At 39.4% G+C, this 18803-nt stretch overlaps 1 protein-coding gene across 2 annotated transcripts in view; it reads right to left on the reverse strand.

The window, feature by feature from the left end:
* The window catches only part of CENPJ (centromere protein J), a 161240-nt gene that overhangs the window by 96039 nt on the left and 46398 nt on the right, over nt 1-18803 (reverse strand). For both annotated transcript variants that reach the window (XM_033947757.1, XM_033947756.1), the window contains exons 7-9: nt 17343-17475; nt 10707-10872; nt 1085-1327 (exon numbers count right to left, since the gene is read on the reverse strand). In XM_033947757.1, coding sequence (XP_033803648.1) covers nt 1085-1327; nt 10707-10872; nt 17343-17475 — 542 coding nt within the window. The remainder of the gene's footprint in view (nt 1-1084; nt 1328-10706; nt 10873-17342; nt 17476-18803) is intronic.

Consider the following 18803-nt stretch of genomic DNA (forward strand, 5'->3'; position numbering starts at 1 on the left):
TAGTATGTCTTTAATTGTGCCTTGAAGGTTACAAATGATTTCTCTGAACAAAGGTAAAAAAGGCAAAGAATTCCAGAGAGTAGGAGTCATAACACAGAATGAAGAATTCCTATGGAAATCCAGGAAAAGTTGTCTAAATGAGGGAATGACTAATGTAAGATTCTTTGAGGCGAATATGGGACCTGAAGACTATATAAAAACGAGGGAAGACACTCGATAAAATCTGGTGAGAAAGGATATTATATTTAAAGGGGTTGTGATATGACACTGGAAGCATATGTTCTAATTTTAGGAGCGGTGAGATATGATTGAACTTAGAGCAGTGATGGAGTAATCGCACTGCAGTGTTCTGGACTAATTTTAGACGATGTAATTGGTATTTCGGGAGTTCAATGAGAATAGAATTGCAATAATCAAGTTTGCTCAAAACAAGGGAGTGTATTAGAATACGGAGTGAACTTTGTTGAAGAAATGAACGAATGGATCAAATTTAGCGGAGAGCAAAGATGAAGAAACCAACTTAGAGATGTATGAGTGAAGGCTTAGGGTATTATCTATTGTTACTCCCAGAATTTTGGTTTTAGATGAGAATTGTTAGGGGCTCAGTTAATGACAGTAAATTCCCATTCAGCTGTTTCTCTCTAGCAGTAACTGATTTTGAAATGTTTTCCACTTAGCCAATACCTCTACCTAAGAATGACAACTTGTTAGCCCCTTCACTTCTGTCAGCCAGTGAGTAAAGTATAAAACTTTCTTTGCTGCCACCTGCTAGCCACCTGAGCATTTATAGAGAAATGATTTGTTTGTTGTTTAATGCTCCCCCAACCCCACTCCCAAAAAATTGCAGAGAAAAATTCTGTTTTACCACAATGTTCATTTCTTGTGGATTAAAGTACTCTTCTGAAAAATGATAGATGTTGAATAATTTTTTTATAACATTACTAGATTAAACAGTAATTTTACAAAATTATAAAAAAACATGTCAAATACTCAAAAAACAAATACATTACAGCTGATGTTCTAAAGTAAATTTTAAACAAATGAAAATGTGTTGCATTGTTGCACAAATAAGTTAGGAACTTACTGATGATTCTGCTCTTTTCAGGACCACCCTATTACTTTCAGCCTCCTTGCCATTTTCAGGAGCCTCTGCTTTCTTCCAGGTTTCTAGTCGAATTTTTTCCAGAACCTTAATTTCCTGCCGCATTTCTGCATTTTCCTTTGTTACAGCTTCTATCTGGTTTCTCAGGCGGATGTGTGTGGTTGACCACCTTGCTTCTTTTCGTTTTAACTCTTCTTGCAGCTCCATGAGCTGCTGCTTTAAAGCCTTATAAGAGGAAAAAAAATATAGTGACAATGTGCTAAATAAAGATAATTCCAAACAAGGCCAAAAATCTCAGGTGAAGGATAAAATTTATTGGTTCAAAAACATTTATGACTAGCTAATAACCCAGTGCTTTCATACAAGCTACATAGTGAACACTGCACACACATATATAAGCAAAGAAAAGTTGGATCAATAGACTAAAAAACAAAACAAAAAAGAACCAATAAGACATGCAGTGAAGGTGTACAATAAGAAAACAAAACAAAACTGCAGGAAAATGTACAGGGTACAGGAGATAATTAAATTTACAAAAAACTTAAAACAAATACATAAGCACCATAAAATATATCCAAAGAGCTGGTCCTAATATTCATGTGGACCAGACCCGACACAGTCCGTGTTTCGAAGAAACACTTCTTCCTCAGGGGTTCCAAATGTTGGTAATTAGAGTATCAGAAAACCAGAATGGATGAAATAAGCAGGCATGAAAATCTCCTGTATAAAACACTGCACTTTGAAACACAAAGTGCGGAGTAAAGGACTAGAAGCTAGATGTATCACAATCAATGAGGTAAGTATAATTTCTTCCCAATACAGACTCGTGGGAATAGTCAATACAAGGACCTACACTGAAGTTAAATATGTTCAAACTAGTCTTTAAGCCCGTTACATTAACGAGTGCTAGAATAGATGTCTGTCTTTCTTTCTTTCTTTCTTTCTCTCTCTCTTTGGTCGCTTTCTATCTATCTGTCTGTCTCTCTCTCTCCTTGGCTGTCCACCACCACCCCTTGCCTGCTCCCCCTGTCCAGCAGTAGCACTTTCTTTCTCTCTCTCTCCTTGATCGCTGTCTGACTATCTGTCTCTCTCCTTGACTGCTGTCTGTCTTTCTTTCTGTCTCTCTCGCTCCTTGACCGCTGTCTGTCTGTCTCTCTCTCTCCTTGGCCACTGTCTGTATTTCTTTATTTTTGTCTCTCTCCTTGGCCTCTGTCTTTCTTTCTCTCTCCCTTCCGCTGTCTATCTTTTTTTCTGTCTCCCTCCCGGTGTCCATCTGTCTGTCTTTCTTTCTGTCTCTCTCCCTGCCTCGTCTTTCTTTCTGTCTCTCTCCATGGCCCCCTTTGTCTGTCTGTCTGTCTTTATTTATGTCTGTCTCTCTTCCTGATCCCCTTTGTCTGTCTGGCTGTCTTTCTTTTTGTCTGTCTCTCTCTCTTTCTGGCCCCGTCTGTCTATCTCCCACCCCTCCTCCTCCACTCTCTGTGCAGCAGCAGCATTTTTCTGCTCCTTCACTTCTCTGTATTTACATCCTGTAATTCTTACCAACATGGGAGGACTCATTCATTCGACTAAACACCTCTTCCGACAGCCGGATGCCTCATAGCACTCGCACCCTGTCTGCCTCATTCAGGCCGAAGGACACCCTCCTGCCATTGCTCTCGCCACCGCCACACCACAAGAGACAAACCTTCGCGTTAAGCGCCTCACGCGCTGCAAACCACCGCTCGCGCTGCAAATCGAACATGGCCACAGAGGCACAAATCACGGAGGCAGGGATCACGCTGTTGTAAGTGCACATGCGTGCTTAGGGTTTTATTATAGAGGATAGGAATAGAAGTGACAGATTTCAAACAGGCATTTTGTCAGTAAGGATCTAGTTAAACTAAAGTGATGAGACCAGAGTGGATAAATCAGGGATGTATTGCACATCATAGGAAATTTCTGGTTTACTGGATTTGATATACAGTGGAACCTAGGTTTGCGAGTAACCCAGTTTGTGAGTGTTTTGCAAGACGAGCAAAACACTCAGCAAACTTTTGACTCGCAAACCAAGCACTGCCCCGATAAACGAGCACTTACAGTCCAGGAAGCACCGTTTCGGGGGATTCCTCTTCCGTCTTCCGGCCAGCCTTCCACATCGGGTGCCTTCCGCAGATTGGAGGACCTCTGTCTGGGCCTGCGCAGCCAGGTGCCGTCCCCCCTGCGCATTGCGTGTGACGCACATAGCGTCAATCATCGGCGTTGTGCGTGTCGTGCGCAGCGTGTGGGTGGGACGGTGCTTGGCTGCGTGGGATCGGGTGGGGGGCTCTCCAGCATGCGAGTGGCACCCGAAGTGGAGGGCTGGCCGGCGGATGGAGGAGGCATCCTTCTGAAGCCGCACTGCAGGGTTCTCCGGTGGCTGGCGGACATTAGAGGCATCCTCCCGAAGCAGCACTGTGGGGTTCTTCTTTGAATAACGGATGGAGGAGATGGCACTGCAGCACCCGGCACCCGAAAGGTACAGACCCCAGGTTCTGGAACGAATCGTTGCTGTTGCCGTTATTTTCTATGGGGAACTTTGCTTTAATAAACGAGCATTTTGGATTACGAGCGTTCTCCTGGAACGGATTATGCTCGTTATCCAAGGTACCACTGTACTGCCTTTCTTCAATACAGCAAAGTGGTTTACATTAAAATCAGTAAAAGAAAGAGAAAAAAAAGAAATAGGAGAGAGAGAAGTGATATCATGGGAATTTATACCAAACTATATCTCCACCACACCAGTCAAACATATACATACATAAATGTTTTTATGGATCTTCAGATGGCTATCCAGAAAACTCAATAGAGTTAGACCATATCTTCACTGATTCCATTTTTTCATATTATTTATAACTATATAATTCTTCTTGTTCAGAACTATTTCTCAATATATATAATTGTAAATGGCACTCATCTAATATTTTCTGTAATTCACAATAAATTAGCATGTCAAGTCAATATACCCCTCCTATCATGGGAATTTGGACATCTGAGAGCTAAGCTCTATTGAGGCAGCTAAAAGAGCTTTTTCTCCCACTCCCCAAATTGAATTTTTCAGCATTTAACTGAAAATAAGACCTACCCCGAAAATAAGCCCTAGCTGCCGGCAGCAGCACTTCCCCCGCCTCCCCCACCTACCATCTCTCCCTCCCATCCAAACCCTGACCATGAGCTGAAATACCTGGTAACAAATGGCAGCGTCGGCAACACAGGCTGCATCGCGGCCTGCCCTTCTCACGCCCGGGCATTCCATGTTGCTGATGACATCATCAGTGATGCAGCAGAGGAACGCCCGGATGTGAGGGCAGGCCGTGATGCAGCCTGTGCTGCCGACACTGCCGTTTGTTTCCAGGTATTTTGGCTCGCAGTCGGGTTTCAGATGGGAGGGAGAGATGAAAGGAACAGCAGGGGAGACGTGTGGGGTGTGCAGAGGTACTGAAGAAATTAGTTGGTTTTGTGTCTGTGACAAAGTGTCAATTTCCAGAGAAAATCTTAATGAGTCAGAAAGAGCTTTTTGATTCATTCTTTAAGACTGTAGAAAGATGATTCATCAGAATTATTTTCATATCTTTCTTTTTTTTTACCTTTTTTTTTTTAATAATCTTTATTCATTTTATATTTACATCAAGTGTACAGAAAATAACAACAGATTAACTTAATACATCACTTGAAATACTACACATGTTCCCAAAATAAAATTAATCCCCTTCCCACCCACCATACTAATATCAGTTGATACATACAATATAATAAAATCATTCGTACTCTTCATATCTTTTTCTAAGGGTAACATTATTGCCTATCTATCTGTTGCGAGTGAGGGTCTTTTGCTAGTCTATAAAAAAGGTACTGGTTAAGGAAAAGATATATCCTCTCTTTCTAAAAACAAATTTTGTATTCTTTTGGTAAACTGGTAGTTTATTAAGATAGTGGTGCTAATGACTTTTTCTTTTAAGAGGAACACAGGCAGGATAGTACGCCTTAGAAGATCGGATGGAAGTTACGTGGAAGCAGATTCCGATAAAGCCGAACTACTGAATGAATACTTCTGCTCAGTCTTCACCTGTGAGGCACCAGGACACGGTCCGCAGTTGAAGGCAACACAAAGCACAGAAGACCCGTTTCAGAATTTTGAGTTCACACCAGGTGAAGTTTACAGTGAACTGGCAAGACTCAAGGTGATCAAAGCCATGGGACCAGACAATTTGCACCCAAGAATGCTCAGAGAATTGAGCGATGTCCTGGCGAAACCGTTGGCTGAGCTATTCAATCTCTCCCTAAGTAAGGGGAAAGTTCCCCTGGACTGGAAATTAGCTAATGTCGTTCCTCTGCATAAAAAGGGTTGCAGGGCAGAGGCTGCGTATTATAGACCGGTGAGTCTCACATCAATAGTGTGCAAACTCATGGAAACACTAATTAAAAGCAAATTGGACACGATCTTGAATGAAGGGAATCTTCGCGATCCCAGTCAGCATGGATTCACCAAGGGTAGGTCCTGCCAATCCAATCTTATCAGCTTCTTTGACTGGGTAACAAGAAAGTTGGGCTTGGGAGAGTCTTTGGACGTCGTGTACCTGGACTTCAGTAAAGCTTTTGACAGTGTCCCACACCGCAGGCTGCTAAGCAAGATGGAATCGATGGGGTTAGGAGAAACACTAACTGCATGGGTCAATGATTGGCTGAGTGGCAGACTTCAGAGGGTGGTGGCTAATGGTACCCTCTCTAAAACATCGGAGGTGCCCAGTGGAGTGCCGCAGGGCTCGGTCCTGGGTCCACTCCTTTTCAACATATTCATAGGGGATCTGACTCAAGGGCTTCAAGGTAAAATAACACTATTCGCCGATGACGCCAAACTATGTAATATAGTAAGTGAATGCAGTTTACAGAATTATATGGCGCAGGACCTGCTTACATTGGAAAGTTGGTCCTCAACCTGGCAGCTAGGCTTCAATGCTAAGAAATGTAAGGTCATGCACCTCGGAAGCGGAAATCCATGCAGGACGTACTTCTTGAACGGAGAAACTTTAACTAGGACTTCAGCAGAACGAGATTTAGGAGTAATCATCAGTGCAGACATGAAAACTGCCAATCAAGTGGAGAAGGCTTCATCTAAGGCAAGGCAGATATTGGGTTATATCAATAGAAGTTTCGTCAGCCGAAAGCCTGAAGTCATAATGCCGTTGTACAGGGCCATGATGAGACCTCATCTGGAGTACTGTGTGCAATTCTGGAGGCCACATTACAGTAAAGATGTGCGCAGAATTGAATCAGTTCAACGGACGGCCACCAGGATGATCTCGGGGCTCAAGGGTCTCTCGTACGAAGAGAGACTGAATAAATTGCAGCTCTACACTCTTGAGGAACGTAGGGAGAGGGGAGACATGATCGAAACATTTAAGTACCTCACGGGACGTGTCGAAGTGGAAGATGATATTTTCTTTCTCAAGGGACCCTCGGCCACAAGAGGGCACCCACTCAAACTCAGGGGCGGAAAATTTCATGGCGACACCAGAAAGTATTTCTTCACAGAGAGAGTGGTTGATCATTGGAACAAGCTTCCAGTGCAGGTGATCGAGGCAGACAGCGTGCCAGACTTTAAGAATAAATGGGATACCCATGTGGGATCCCTACGAGGGTCAAGATAAGGAAATTGGGTCATTAGGGCATAGACAGGGGGTGGGTAAGCAGAGTGGGCAGACTTGATGGGCTGTAGCCCTTTTCTGCCGTCATCTTCTATGTTTCTATATTATCATGTGATTTTATGTAATACCTATTTAGAATATTTTAGAAATTGTTGTAATAGAAATGTACCTAACATTTTCTTTAAGCCTGTTCAAAGCCTAAAGAATTTTCTTTTTCTGAAATAGTTCTGCCTTCTAAGAGAACATGTAAGCTAAGTATTGGAAGCTAAAGTGATGTGTCACCAGTCATTCTAATAGTATATAAGTCCCTAACTTTGGTTTGGGGGAGAAGCTCTCTCCACAGGGACCACTTAGTCCCTGAGAAAGAATCCCCACCTCACTCACAGAATAATTATGGGGTTATCAAGCAATCTGTATAACGCAGTAAATTATAGTTTCCAAACCTTAGTCTTCAATATAGTGAGCTTGAGAAAGTTTTCCTTTAGCTTACACAGAGATCTTCAACAACCCTTCCTATGTATTGGGTAGTGGCCTCAAAAGTATCCTTCACTGGACACAACAAGAAAATATTGTCTGCATAGGACAGTATGTAGATTTATGGGAATGAGAATTCCTACCTAATGCTTTGAGGTATATATTGAACAGGGATGGAGACAACAGTGAGCCTTGTGGTATGCCACAAAAGGCTTTCCAGGATTGAGATTTGTCATTATCCTCCCTTACTTCATATGTTCTGTTTGGTCAGGAACTCTTCGATCCATTTCAATACCATATCTTGTATACCTAGTTGGCTTAGTCTAAAAAGTAAAAGAGAACAGTCCACTGCATCGAATGCAGCTCAGATGTGAAACTGTAAAAGTACAGATTGTGTACCCTTGCTTAGGTAAGATTTTGTCTTTGATGTCAGTTCTAGCAGTAACGATTCCATAATATACATGGATCAGAAACCATGTTGCAAGTGTTGGTCCAGTGCTGTATTTGTTATCAAGTGACACTGTATCAAAAGTAAAAGAGAAAAAATTTGAAAGGGTGGGGAAGTAGTGATGCCAAGTCCAGAGAAGCCTCTAGATCACATGTGTCAAACAAAAGGCCCGCAGGCTGAATCCAGCCCGCATGGCTGTTTTATGTGGCCCGTGGCTCAGGGCCGGCATTATGGGGGAGTAAACAGGGCTTCAAGATGTCGCCTTGCTTTGTTTTGGGCCCTCACCTGATGGCAACAATAGCACTCATGGGCAGTGGTGATCAACAGCTTGTGCGCGTTGACAACACAACAAAAAACTACCCTAGCAACGCATCCCATTGCAGGCCAGTAATTTACACCACCGGTGATCGTCAACTTGTGCGGGCCAGCAGCGCAGAAGAGATGAATTTAACTGTGCCGGCCCAGCTGGAAAGCATCGCTGCAGCCGGCACAGTTAAATTCATTTCTGATGCGCTACTAGCATGTACAAGTTGACACCATACCAGTGGTGTAAATTACTGGCCGGCACTGTTAAATTACTGCTGAAGAGAGGAGGAAGCTAGACCATAAGAGAAAATTGAGGCAGCGAGGAGGGGGATGAAACTAATTATAACCGTAGGCTTGCCCTCTTGATTTCCACCTCACCTTCTGACTTCCTTCTCCAGCTCCACCACCCTACTGGTCTGGTCCAGCAGTACAATGTGCACTGGGGTGGGGGAGCATGAGTACCTCTCCTGCCTCCAGTAATATTCTGCACAGCCGCAGTGGTGAGGGAGGGAGATGACAAAGGTAGGAGGGAATTATTTTATTTTCAATTTAGTGTTTGAATTGTGTCAATTTTGAGAGTTTTAATCTGCCATCTCTTGCACTGCTCAGAAAGAAATGCATATGTTTATTTTTCTCTGGTGTTGTACTGCATGCAGAGTCTTGAATCTTATGGTTTCATTCTTATATATTAGTACTTTTAGATTTTGCCCCTGTATTTGCATGGGGGTTATCTATGATCTGGTAGGAATGAATGTTGAGTAGCATACAGTGTGTTTTGTGTAGTTTAATTTTTGTGGTTAACCATTACCATTATCCTCTATGATAAAACCCTAAGCGTCCATGCGTGCTTAGGGTTTCGTGATCCCTGCCTCCGTGCTGAATTTGATTTGAAACGCGTGGGGCGGCTCACGAAGGCTTGCGGCGCGTGGAAAGATTTGAGCGGCGGTGGCGGTTTGACGCCTACGCTGCCGGGGTGCCTCTTCTCACCCCCAGACCAGCAACCGCAGCAGCCGCGGGGCATTTGCTAGATCGGCCCACTTCGATAATGTGAGATGGGCTGGCCTAGCAAAAGCCCCGAGGCTGCCTGGGCTAGTGGATGCTGGACAGGGGGAGCAGGGAAAGGAGAAGGGGTACTACTGGACAGGCAGATTAGGTAATAGGTGCTACTGGAAAGGGGGGGAGGTAAAAGGAAGGGAGAAGGCCTATTGCTGGACAAGGGGGAGCAGGGAAGAGGTGCTGCTGGACAGGGGGAGGTAAAACGAAGGGAAAAGGCCTACTGCTGGACAGGGGGAGCAATGAAGGGGTGTTGCTGGACAGGGGGAGCAGGGAAGGGGTGCTGCTGGACATGGGGGAGGTAAAAGAAAGGGAGAAGGCAAGGGGTGATGGTGGATGGCTAAGGAAAGAGAGACAGAAAGAAAGAGACAGAAAGCGGCCAAGGAAAGAAAGACAGACACACACACATCTATTCTAGTACCCGTTAATGTAATGGGCTTAAAGACTAGTATGTTAATAAGATTATATATTGTGTGTGTGCGTGTTATAATTAGTACTATTATGAGGGCGGGGTCTGGGGTGGAGATTGGGCGGAGTCTGGCCCGTGGCTTTGTCTGTGTTTTGGATTTCGGCCTCTTAGTGTGATTGAGTTTGACACTCCTGCTCTAGATTGACTTGGTACTGAATAAACAGAAGACCAAGTTGGCTTGTTTTGGCAATTCAGAAGGTTTTATGGGTAAAAAAAAAATAGTATTGCCTTCTGCAGCCCCTCAAATTGTAAGCTCTTTTGATCAGGGACTGTCTCCTTCACGACTCTGTACAGTGCTGCGTATGTGTGGTAGCACTATAGAAATAATAGTAGTAGTAGAAATCTAGTTTTAGGTATTATACTGGATTGTGGTTTGACTTTTGAGACCAAGTTAATGAAGTAAGATGTTTTGGGTTTATTTTTTCAGTTATGTCAACTACGTGCAATACATTCTGTCCTTTCTTCTAACAGTTTTTAAATAATAGGACAATTATTATACCCCAATTAGATTATTGTGATTCACTGTACTGTGGTATTACACTGAAGTTGCAACTGCTTTAGAACACAAGGGTGCATCTGATATTCAAAGCTAAGAAATATGATTGGGTGACTCCATTTTTAAATCAATTGCACTGGTTGACGGTTAAGAAGAGAATACATTTTAAAATAGTTACATTGATATCCACCTAGAATCTAACTGGAGATTAGAGTGGGCTATAAATGTTATATAGAATAGAAGTCGAAAGGAGGTAAGAGAGGAAGACACCAAAATGTGGTCCGACCAAGATATGGGTGTGGTTGTAAATGGACCAAGTGAAAAGGAGGATGTTGACCTCATGAAGATAAGATTGAAGGTTTGTCCTGTACTGTGAGTTGGTGCACTGACATACTGTTGAAAGCCTAGTGCCAACATGAGAGTTAAAAGGAACACTAACTTATGATTGGAAGAAGTATCCATATGGGCATTAAAGTTGCCCAGGATTAACAGGTTAGAATAATGAAAAGCTACATCATTAAGGAACTGTAAGAGGGAGTCCTTTATATGTATTTGAAATGGGGAGATAATGTTAATTAGGTGCCATTGACTCATGTTATGAAGCCAAGATTCATAGCACTGAAAAAAAAAAAAGGTTTAGGAAGTTCACAATCCTCATAAAGATACTACTATTCATAAAATGTCCCTTTTAAGATTACCTGAATTTCATCTCTTTCTTTTTTATCTGGAATTGCTCTTGCTGCTGTCGCATACTTCTCAAAAACTTTTCGCTCCTTTTGAAGTTTTTTCATTTCTTCTTTTTTAAACTCTTCAATTCTAGCCAATTCTTTTGCCTTTTGCTGTTCAAAATCTGCAACCTCTTTTCTGAAATTAGAAAACAATACTGAATACTTGAGAAATAAGAGTTTCTAAATCTGAATTATATAGTGAGATGATAGAATCACATCATAATTCAGGTATAATTGAAGGCTAATATGGTCAGATGATTATATTCCATCCTTAAAACAGACACATTAATTGTATGAACAAAATGTAATTTTTCATAAGACCCTGGGGGTAAAACTCAAAGGATAGCCTAATAGTTAGTGTAATGGGCTGAGAACATGGGGAGCCTCTGTTGCCTCAGGTACATAACAGATTGTGAACTGACTAGGGATAGGAAAAGTGCTTGAATATAGTAAACAGTTTGATTGTAACCACAGAAAAGTGGTATATCTTTTACACTGCTACTAAATAATATGCTACCATACCAGATAGAGAGAACACTGTAGTTTATCATTCTAGTTATCTTTTTTTTTTTGTAAATCTTTATTGAGTTTCTAAAGCTAACAAAAATGCAATACAGTATGGGGCTCATAATCGAAAGAGAAAAACGTCCAAAAACCGGCTTAAGTCAGCACTTGGACGAACATTTCTCAAAAACGTCCAAGTGTGGATAATAAAAACGGGTTTTGAGGGGCGTGGCTTGGTCGTGCATGGAGAGGGTCAGATAGTGAGTGCGCTCCACATTGATAGACCCTGAGAGTGCTAAAAAGTCACATGAAAGTTTTCCGTTTTGTTTTTAAAGAAGGGTAAGATTATATAATGGCTTCGGGAAAGCAAAGTAAGAGTGACTCGACGTTTGCACCTTCGACAAGTGTGAAATGAGCAAAGCCGGAGCCAGAGACGCTGTTAAAGTCATCAGCAAAAAATGGCGACATTGATATAATGAGGGAGTTGAAAGATATAAAATAAATCATTTCGGATACTGCCAAAAAAGTTAATGTTCTTACGGAGGAAATGTCTTCACTCACTAAAAGAAGAGCAAGTTGAAATTAAAACAAATAATATGGAAGAAAGATTGGAGGCAGCTGAAATGGTGTTAGTTAAAAACAATATGGAATGGAAACAAATTGAATTTCTTACCCTAGAGTTGGAAGATGTTTCTTTTTTTTCTTTTTTTTTAGTTCAATAGTTTTTATTGAATATTATAAGAAATTTACAGAAAGCTCTGAATAAGACACAATGGTATAGAAAAAGTCCATATCTATAATCATTTACTTACAACCAGATTAATAAAAAGAATCTAGGGTATGTGTAACTGCTATTAGAAGATATATGAAAGGCAGAAAAGCAGGGAGAGTGAAATAAGAGAGAGGGAAAGAAAGAGGGAGAAAAAGAAAAAGAGAGGGATAGATAGATAGAGAGGCAGAAGTGTCTATTGGTTAGAATGAACATATGAATCTAAGAATGACCAAGGTGATTTATTTTGCACCATGTTTGTGGAGAGTCGAGAAATCATGTTTTTCTCATATGCATAAGATTCAAATTTGTGATACATGCTCAAAGAGTTCCACCAAAAGGTGTAGTCAAGTAGCGAGGATGATTTCCAATTTTTCAGAATATGCATAAGAGCTGTTACAAACATGGCATCAATGAGTTTAGGTGGGCAGTTTGTTTGTGTGAAACAAGGGTGTTGAGAACGAAGAATTACAATGTCCATGGAAATCTCTTCTGAACACTTAGTAATAGATTTTATAGTGTCCCAAATACGAATCCAGAAGGAGTGGACTATAGTGCAATGAAAAAGCATGTGATCCAGAGTTCCAGACTCTTTCAAACAGTTCCAGCAGGTGGAGTCTTGTTTTAGCTTCACTTTCCACATGCGATATGGGGTCCATACTGCATTCCACATAACGAAGAACATTGATTGCGAGACTCTGGAAGATAGGAGAGGACGGTTTGTGGAGGACCAGAAAAGTTCCCAATCTATATCAGAAAGCGTAGTCTGCAGAATCGAGTCCCATTGGTTCATTGATTGAGGTGAAAAGGTGAAAGAGTGATCCCTTAGAATACTATAAAAAAGAGATATCGCTCTACCCTTCATTAAGGCCAGAGTAGACCAGTGGTGAACAGTGTGTTTAGAGGTCATAAAGTCATGGCGCATATGTACCTTAGACAGTATTCCAGTAAGCATGAGCCATTGGGAATGTATAGAGGATGGAAGTGAATATGCAGAACAAAAAATATCAAAAGGAACAATTGAGGTGGAGGAGATCAATTGATGAGCAAACTCGACTCCTGCCCGTTGCCACTTTTTCCATGAGAGGGATCTACCATTATTTTGAATTTTAGGGTTATTCCAAAGGGACATGAGCGGGCTTTCACTAACAGAGATCTCAGCTGTTGCATCTAGAAGATGAAAAGCATGCTGTGTTGCACTCAACAAGGAATACTTTTTCAAGTGTCTAGGTATTGACACCGTAAGGAAGCAGGAAGTTGGAAGATGTTTCTAATCGTGAGAGGAGGAGCAATTTACGTATTTTGGGTCTCCCGGAAGGGGTGGAGAAAGGGAGTCCTATTTCCCTCTTAGAAAATTTTCTGCCTAAGATATTGCCTGTAAGATCAAAGTATCCTCTCGAAATCGAAAGAGCACACCAAATCCCTGTCAAGAGAGATGAAAAACAAAAGGGTCCTCGTCCTCTAATTTTTAAGCTCCTGAGATATCAACAGGTTCTAGAAATATCTCAGCTGGCAAAACAAAATAGGAACTTGAAGTGCCAGGATGCATGGATTCATATTGTTCCTGATTTTGCTAGGAGCACAGCAATAAGCAGAAAAGCTTTTTTAGCGCTGAGGCCACAATTGAGAACTATGAGAGCTAAATATGGTTTACTTTACCAGCACTAATGAAAGTCACTTTTGAGAATAAAACCACGACTTTTGATGATCCTGAAAAGTTGCATGAATTCATTAACAAACAGGAACAGCCCTTGTTGTCATAAAATAGACAAGATACAAAAAAAATGATGGATTCTATAGTTAAGATTTCTAACTTTTTCCCTGATATATTTATTTTTCTCTTCAATATCTTGAGGAATGTATATGGATTTTTATTAAATCTTTTAGAAAATATCTTAAAACATTCTCTCTGTAGAGGTTGATAAAATCGTTAGAATGTTTATGACTCAATTTAAAATATGTAAGTTAACGGCAAAAACAATAAGAAATGGAATTTTGTCCTGGATTCTATGTTAGATCCTAGTCTCAAGAGTGAATGAAAACTACTTTCATAATAATTCCATTTCTGATAGTGTCTATTGATTTTACAAAAGGTTAAGATATAAGATCCTGAAGGAATATTTCCATGAAGTGCTTTCTGAATATACATTACTCTGGATATAATTGTTAGAGGAAAAAACCTTCAGGGTATTGTTTTTCCATGGCTTGGTTGTGCTGCCTTCGGAAGCAGATCGTGCACTGCTCATTTGGTACTGGAAGGATTAACCTCTGCTCATTGTCACCCGTCATACCCTGAGCGGTGGGAACCCTTATGACATGATATGTAGGAGAGCTGCCTAGAATATAGTGAAGCACAAGAACCTGATGCTTACTTTTATGAGTGGATTGCCTGCAAAACATATGTATGCAGATTAGCCGAGCGAGCAAGCAGGTTATGGGAGGAATTGACTGTAGACTGCCACAGACAGACCTGTTGTCGCTATTAGGATTTTTACAGCACTTTTAAGCAACTTCGGGATACAGAATAAAATTACAGGACATGCGCAACAAAAGGACATTTAGAGACATCGGGATACAATCTGGATTAGGAGTGGATGGCATGCAGATGATCTATGTAGCGGACACATCCTAACTCGCTTCATCATTAAACTGTACTGCAGACATTAACCAGTGAGTTCTTGGGTAAATTTGAGGTGAAAAGGTCATGATCGTCTGTGCGTTGTGGAAAATACCCTGCTGCGGGATGTGAAGAGGAATCGGCTTCTAACTTAGAAATGCAGAAGATATTCTCCTCTTCCTCATCCTTTTTAGTGCAGGGTCCTCAAAATAGTTTGGAGGAGTTCACGAAGGTGTTTACTTCTTAAGAGAAGCGAATGAACAAGTTTTTTGAGTCGGTTGGTATTTTAGTATTTGATTGTTTAAGTTTTTCATGATAAGATGAAAGAATGTTTCAAACGATAGATCAATTTAAAGCTTCTATTGGAGTAAATTTGAGGGTATGGAACAATGTCATGTGGAAGAGTTCTACTGGCTGCGTTGAAAGGAAATATATAAATTTTAGATTTTGGGTATTGATAACTTAATTATTAAAATTGTTTAAATAAATTTTTATAGATTCATGGATCATAGAAAGTTTGGTAAGTGAAACAAAATAAGATATTTTATTATTTTGATTTTGAAGGTACTTTGATTACATAACTAAATCAAATTTTAAATATAGAGGTGGAATGATGATAGTTTTAATGAAATGTATTTAAGAAAGAAAGTAATGTATAGATAAAATTAAATTACATTTACTTGTTTATGTCTCATATCTTAAATGCATTATAAGAAATAGATTCAGAATGCTTTTATTGTCCTTAGTTTACATATGAGTTTTTCATTAGAGGTTTAATATTAAAATAAATTGATTTATTTAAAAATTGATTTACGGTAATTAGATTCATTAAAAGGTAAGGTAATGCATTTTTTAAGAGATATAGATTATGTTTAAATCTTAGACAGATTCAATAAACTAAAATTTTGTTCTGAATTTTAATGTATATTAGCTAGAGATAATTAAATTTGACGATTAATTTTATGAAGATTTGATTTAATCTTAATATAAGAAGAGGATAAATTATAGATGTTTATTGATGAATTTTTGTATCACAAGGTATATAATAAGTTGAATTTGAATTTAAAGCTAATATTGATTTTGGTCTTAGATGTAAAGTTTTTTGTGTAAGGATTTCAAATATATGATAATAGATTAATTATATTATTAAATATATTATTTATGGAGTGATATACTGGGATTACAATTGGATGTGAAGATATAATTATACTGTATATGATATTAATTTAAGGGTTCCTAAAAAGCATACAAAGTTATTAAATTGATAATAAAATATAATTTTTGAATTGGAATAAGTTCTATGAAAATTATCATATATAATAATTATTTTCATATGTGCTAATTTTTGAATATTGTGTTAAAGTGGGTCTATTTGGAGTGTCTCATTACCTGATCTAAATGTGTGTCACCAAGTTAACACTATTAATAAAGGGATGGGGAGGGTAATGGAATTATTGGGAATAGGAGAATTTTATGTGGAAAATTTTAAAATATTGGAAATGGTGTCTAATCATTTTAAGATAATTATATCTGATTACTTAGATAACAAATTATATTATGGAAGTTAAACTTTTTTCACTAAATGTTAATGGCCTTAACCATCAAATAAAAAATAAAAAAATGCTTACTTTTCTGAAGTAGCAAAATGCGTATATATATTTCATACAGGAGACCCACTTATCAATGGTAGAATCACAAAAATTGGAAGGGGGTTGGGTAAAACAAAGTTTTTTTGCACCTGCTATTGGTAAAAAAGCTGGGGTTGCCATATTAATAAATAAAAAGAATACTGCTAATTATCAATTGATAAATTCTGATACCCTCTCACCCTCGAGCCAACGAGATTCTTGAGGGAAGGTCTCATGCCAAGGCTCACTACTTGGAGAGCTCTGCACATCCACCAATGTGGGAGAAAGAGCTGGAGCTTGATGGCCAATCAGGAGCACTTCTACAAAGAAGTGCTCATGATCAGCCATCAAACTCCAGCTCTGTCTCCCTGATTGGTGGATGTGCAGAGCTCTCCCATGTGAGTGGCAATCAGCAATTGGTGCGCTGAGGGATTGAAGAAGCTTAGAGAGAACACTGGAATAAAGGTAGGCTGGCATTTCTGTGGGAACCCCGGAGAACCAGCGTCCATCCCCATAGGAGTCCTGTGGACCTGGGGGGAATCCCCCAGGAGTCCCATGGACCTGGGGTCGATCCCCCTTCCCATGCAGACCTCTAGTCTGAAATATCCTCCCAGAGAAGGTAGTGGAGACAAAAAAAAAGTGACAATTCAAAATGTGTGAGATAAATTTACAAAATCCCTAAATAGAAGGGGGATGATATCAAAACAAAACTTGAAATGACCTCATGGCTGTTTATGTATTATGATGGGCAGGACTGGTGCTTTAACAGCAACTCCAGTAGTGAAGAAATAAGGCCAATGCTGTTCAGACTTCTACAGTATGTCTCTAGAATGGCAGACAGATCAGGATCAAGTATATGTATTTTAAACCACATTCATATCATTTGCTTTAAGTGTGGATGCTGCATGACTCAAGATGGGGGGGGGAGGAAGAAAATATCTTAAAATTGAATTTAGCAAGTAATGTGGTTATTTAAATCATGAATTGATAACGAATTGCAACCTGCAGGTCTTTATCTGCCATCATCTATCACCTTACTTGTTTTCTATTACAAAGGCACTATGTATACATACGCCAACATCAGTTACCTGAGAGTTTCCAAGGCTTGCTCTCTCTCTTCACGGAGTTTTGCTAAGGAGGCATTTTCTGTCTTAAATCTTTCAATTTCTGTTTCTAGCTCAACCAATTTCTTCTTCAAAAGCTGGGACCGAAAAGTGTCTCCTGTAAACACACCATAAAATTGTTATTCAACGTTCTGAAGAAGAGAATGAGCCACAATGTGTGTGGGGGGGGGGGGGGGGGAGCTTATTCCTATTTCAGCAATTAAAATAATCAAAGCTAAAAACACTAAACCCCTCTTTTACTAAGGTGTGCTAACCGATTAGCGCGTGCTAAACGCTAACGCGTCCATAGACTAACATGCATGCGTTGTTTAGCACACTTTAGTAAAAGAGGGCCTAAAGCTCTCATATGGTGTGCTTGAGCTTACACATAAACAGACAATGACAGCAGATAAAGACTGGGTCATTCGGTGTCAAATGGTCTAGGAGGCTCTCCATTTCACCATCATGGATTATTATTATTTTTTTTTATTTATAAATTTTCAATTACAATCAAGTTATTCACCATCAAGGATTTTGATGAAATGGATTTTGTATGCTGAACCTTACATGACACAAATGAACTCTGGTAAAGTTTAAGATGGAATACTTGTGGAGATATAGCTCTTTATTTGATACCATACCATGACCATGTACAGTATCCATGCACAATTTTGGCAACTTTGTGTCAAAATATTTCCTTGGCCATTGAAGCTAACAAATGAAACTTGGCAATCTTATACAACTTTTTTTTTTATAATTCTTTATTCATTTTACATCTTACATCAAGGGTATAAATAATTGACATATTAAAATTGTAAACATCTTATACAACTTTTTACGATCTATTCAATAGAACTAATACAGATTTTCATTTTTTGAAATTGATGTATGTAAAAAGCCTCAAAGTGGGCCAAAAAATGGACCATGTTAAAAAATTTAAAAGTTTATCCTTCCATTGTTCCTGTAATAATGAAGATACCCCTATAAAAGTTTATCTGTTATTTTGTGACTGACTTTGTTCTCAAATATACAATTTCAATTTATAAACTAATCCCATTACTTTATAATTTAAAGTTTCTGCTTTTTCAAAAATTAGATATTTTTTTAACTTGAAAAATAGTTTTATTAAGATAACAGCAAACAGAGATAAACAATAAGTCAAAACCCTCCAAAAATCAGTGCAAAAAACAACCATGTATCCAGCATACATACAAAAAGTATCAGCAAAACAGTAAGCTCAACCCTACCCAGAACCCTCCTAAACCCCCCAGGTGAAACAAGAAAAAACAAAACTGGTTTTTTTTAAAACCAGCTTTTACAAAAAAAAAAAAAAAAAGAGACATTCTAGAAACATTTTCAAATTAACTAATAGAAAGAACATGTTTCAGACCCCTTGAAAAAGTTGGTTTTGTTTTTCAACATAAGCAAACAGTGCCTGAAAATAGG

Source organism: Geotrypetes seraphini, chromosome 6, assembly GCF_902459505.1.
Source record: "Geotrypetes seraphini chromosome 6, aGeoSer1.1, whole genome shotgun sequence".
In the NCBI taxonomy this organism is placed as follows: Eukaryota; Metazoa; Chordata; class Amphibia; order Gymnophiona; family Dermophiidae; genus Geotrypetes; species Geotrypetes seraphini.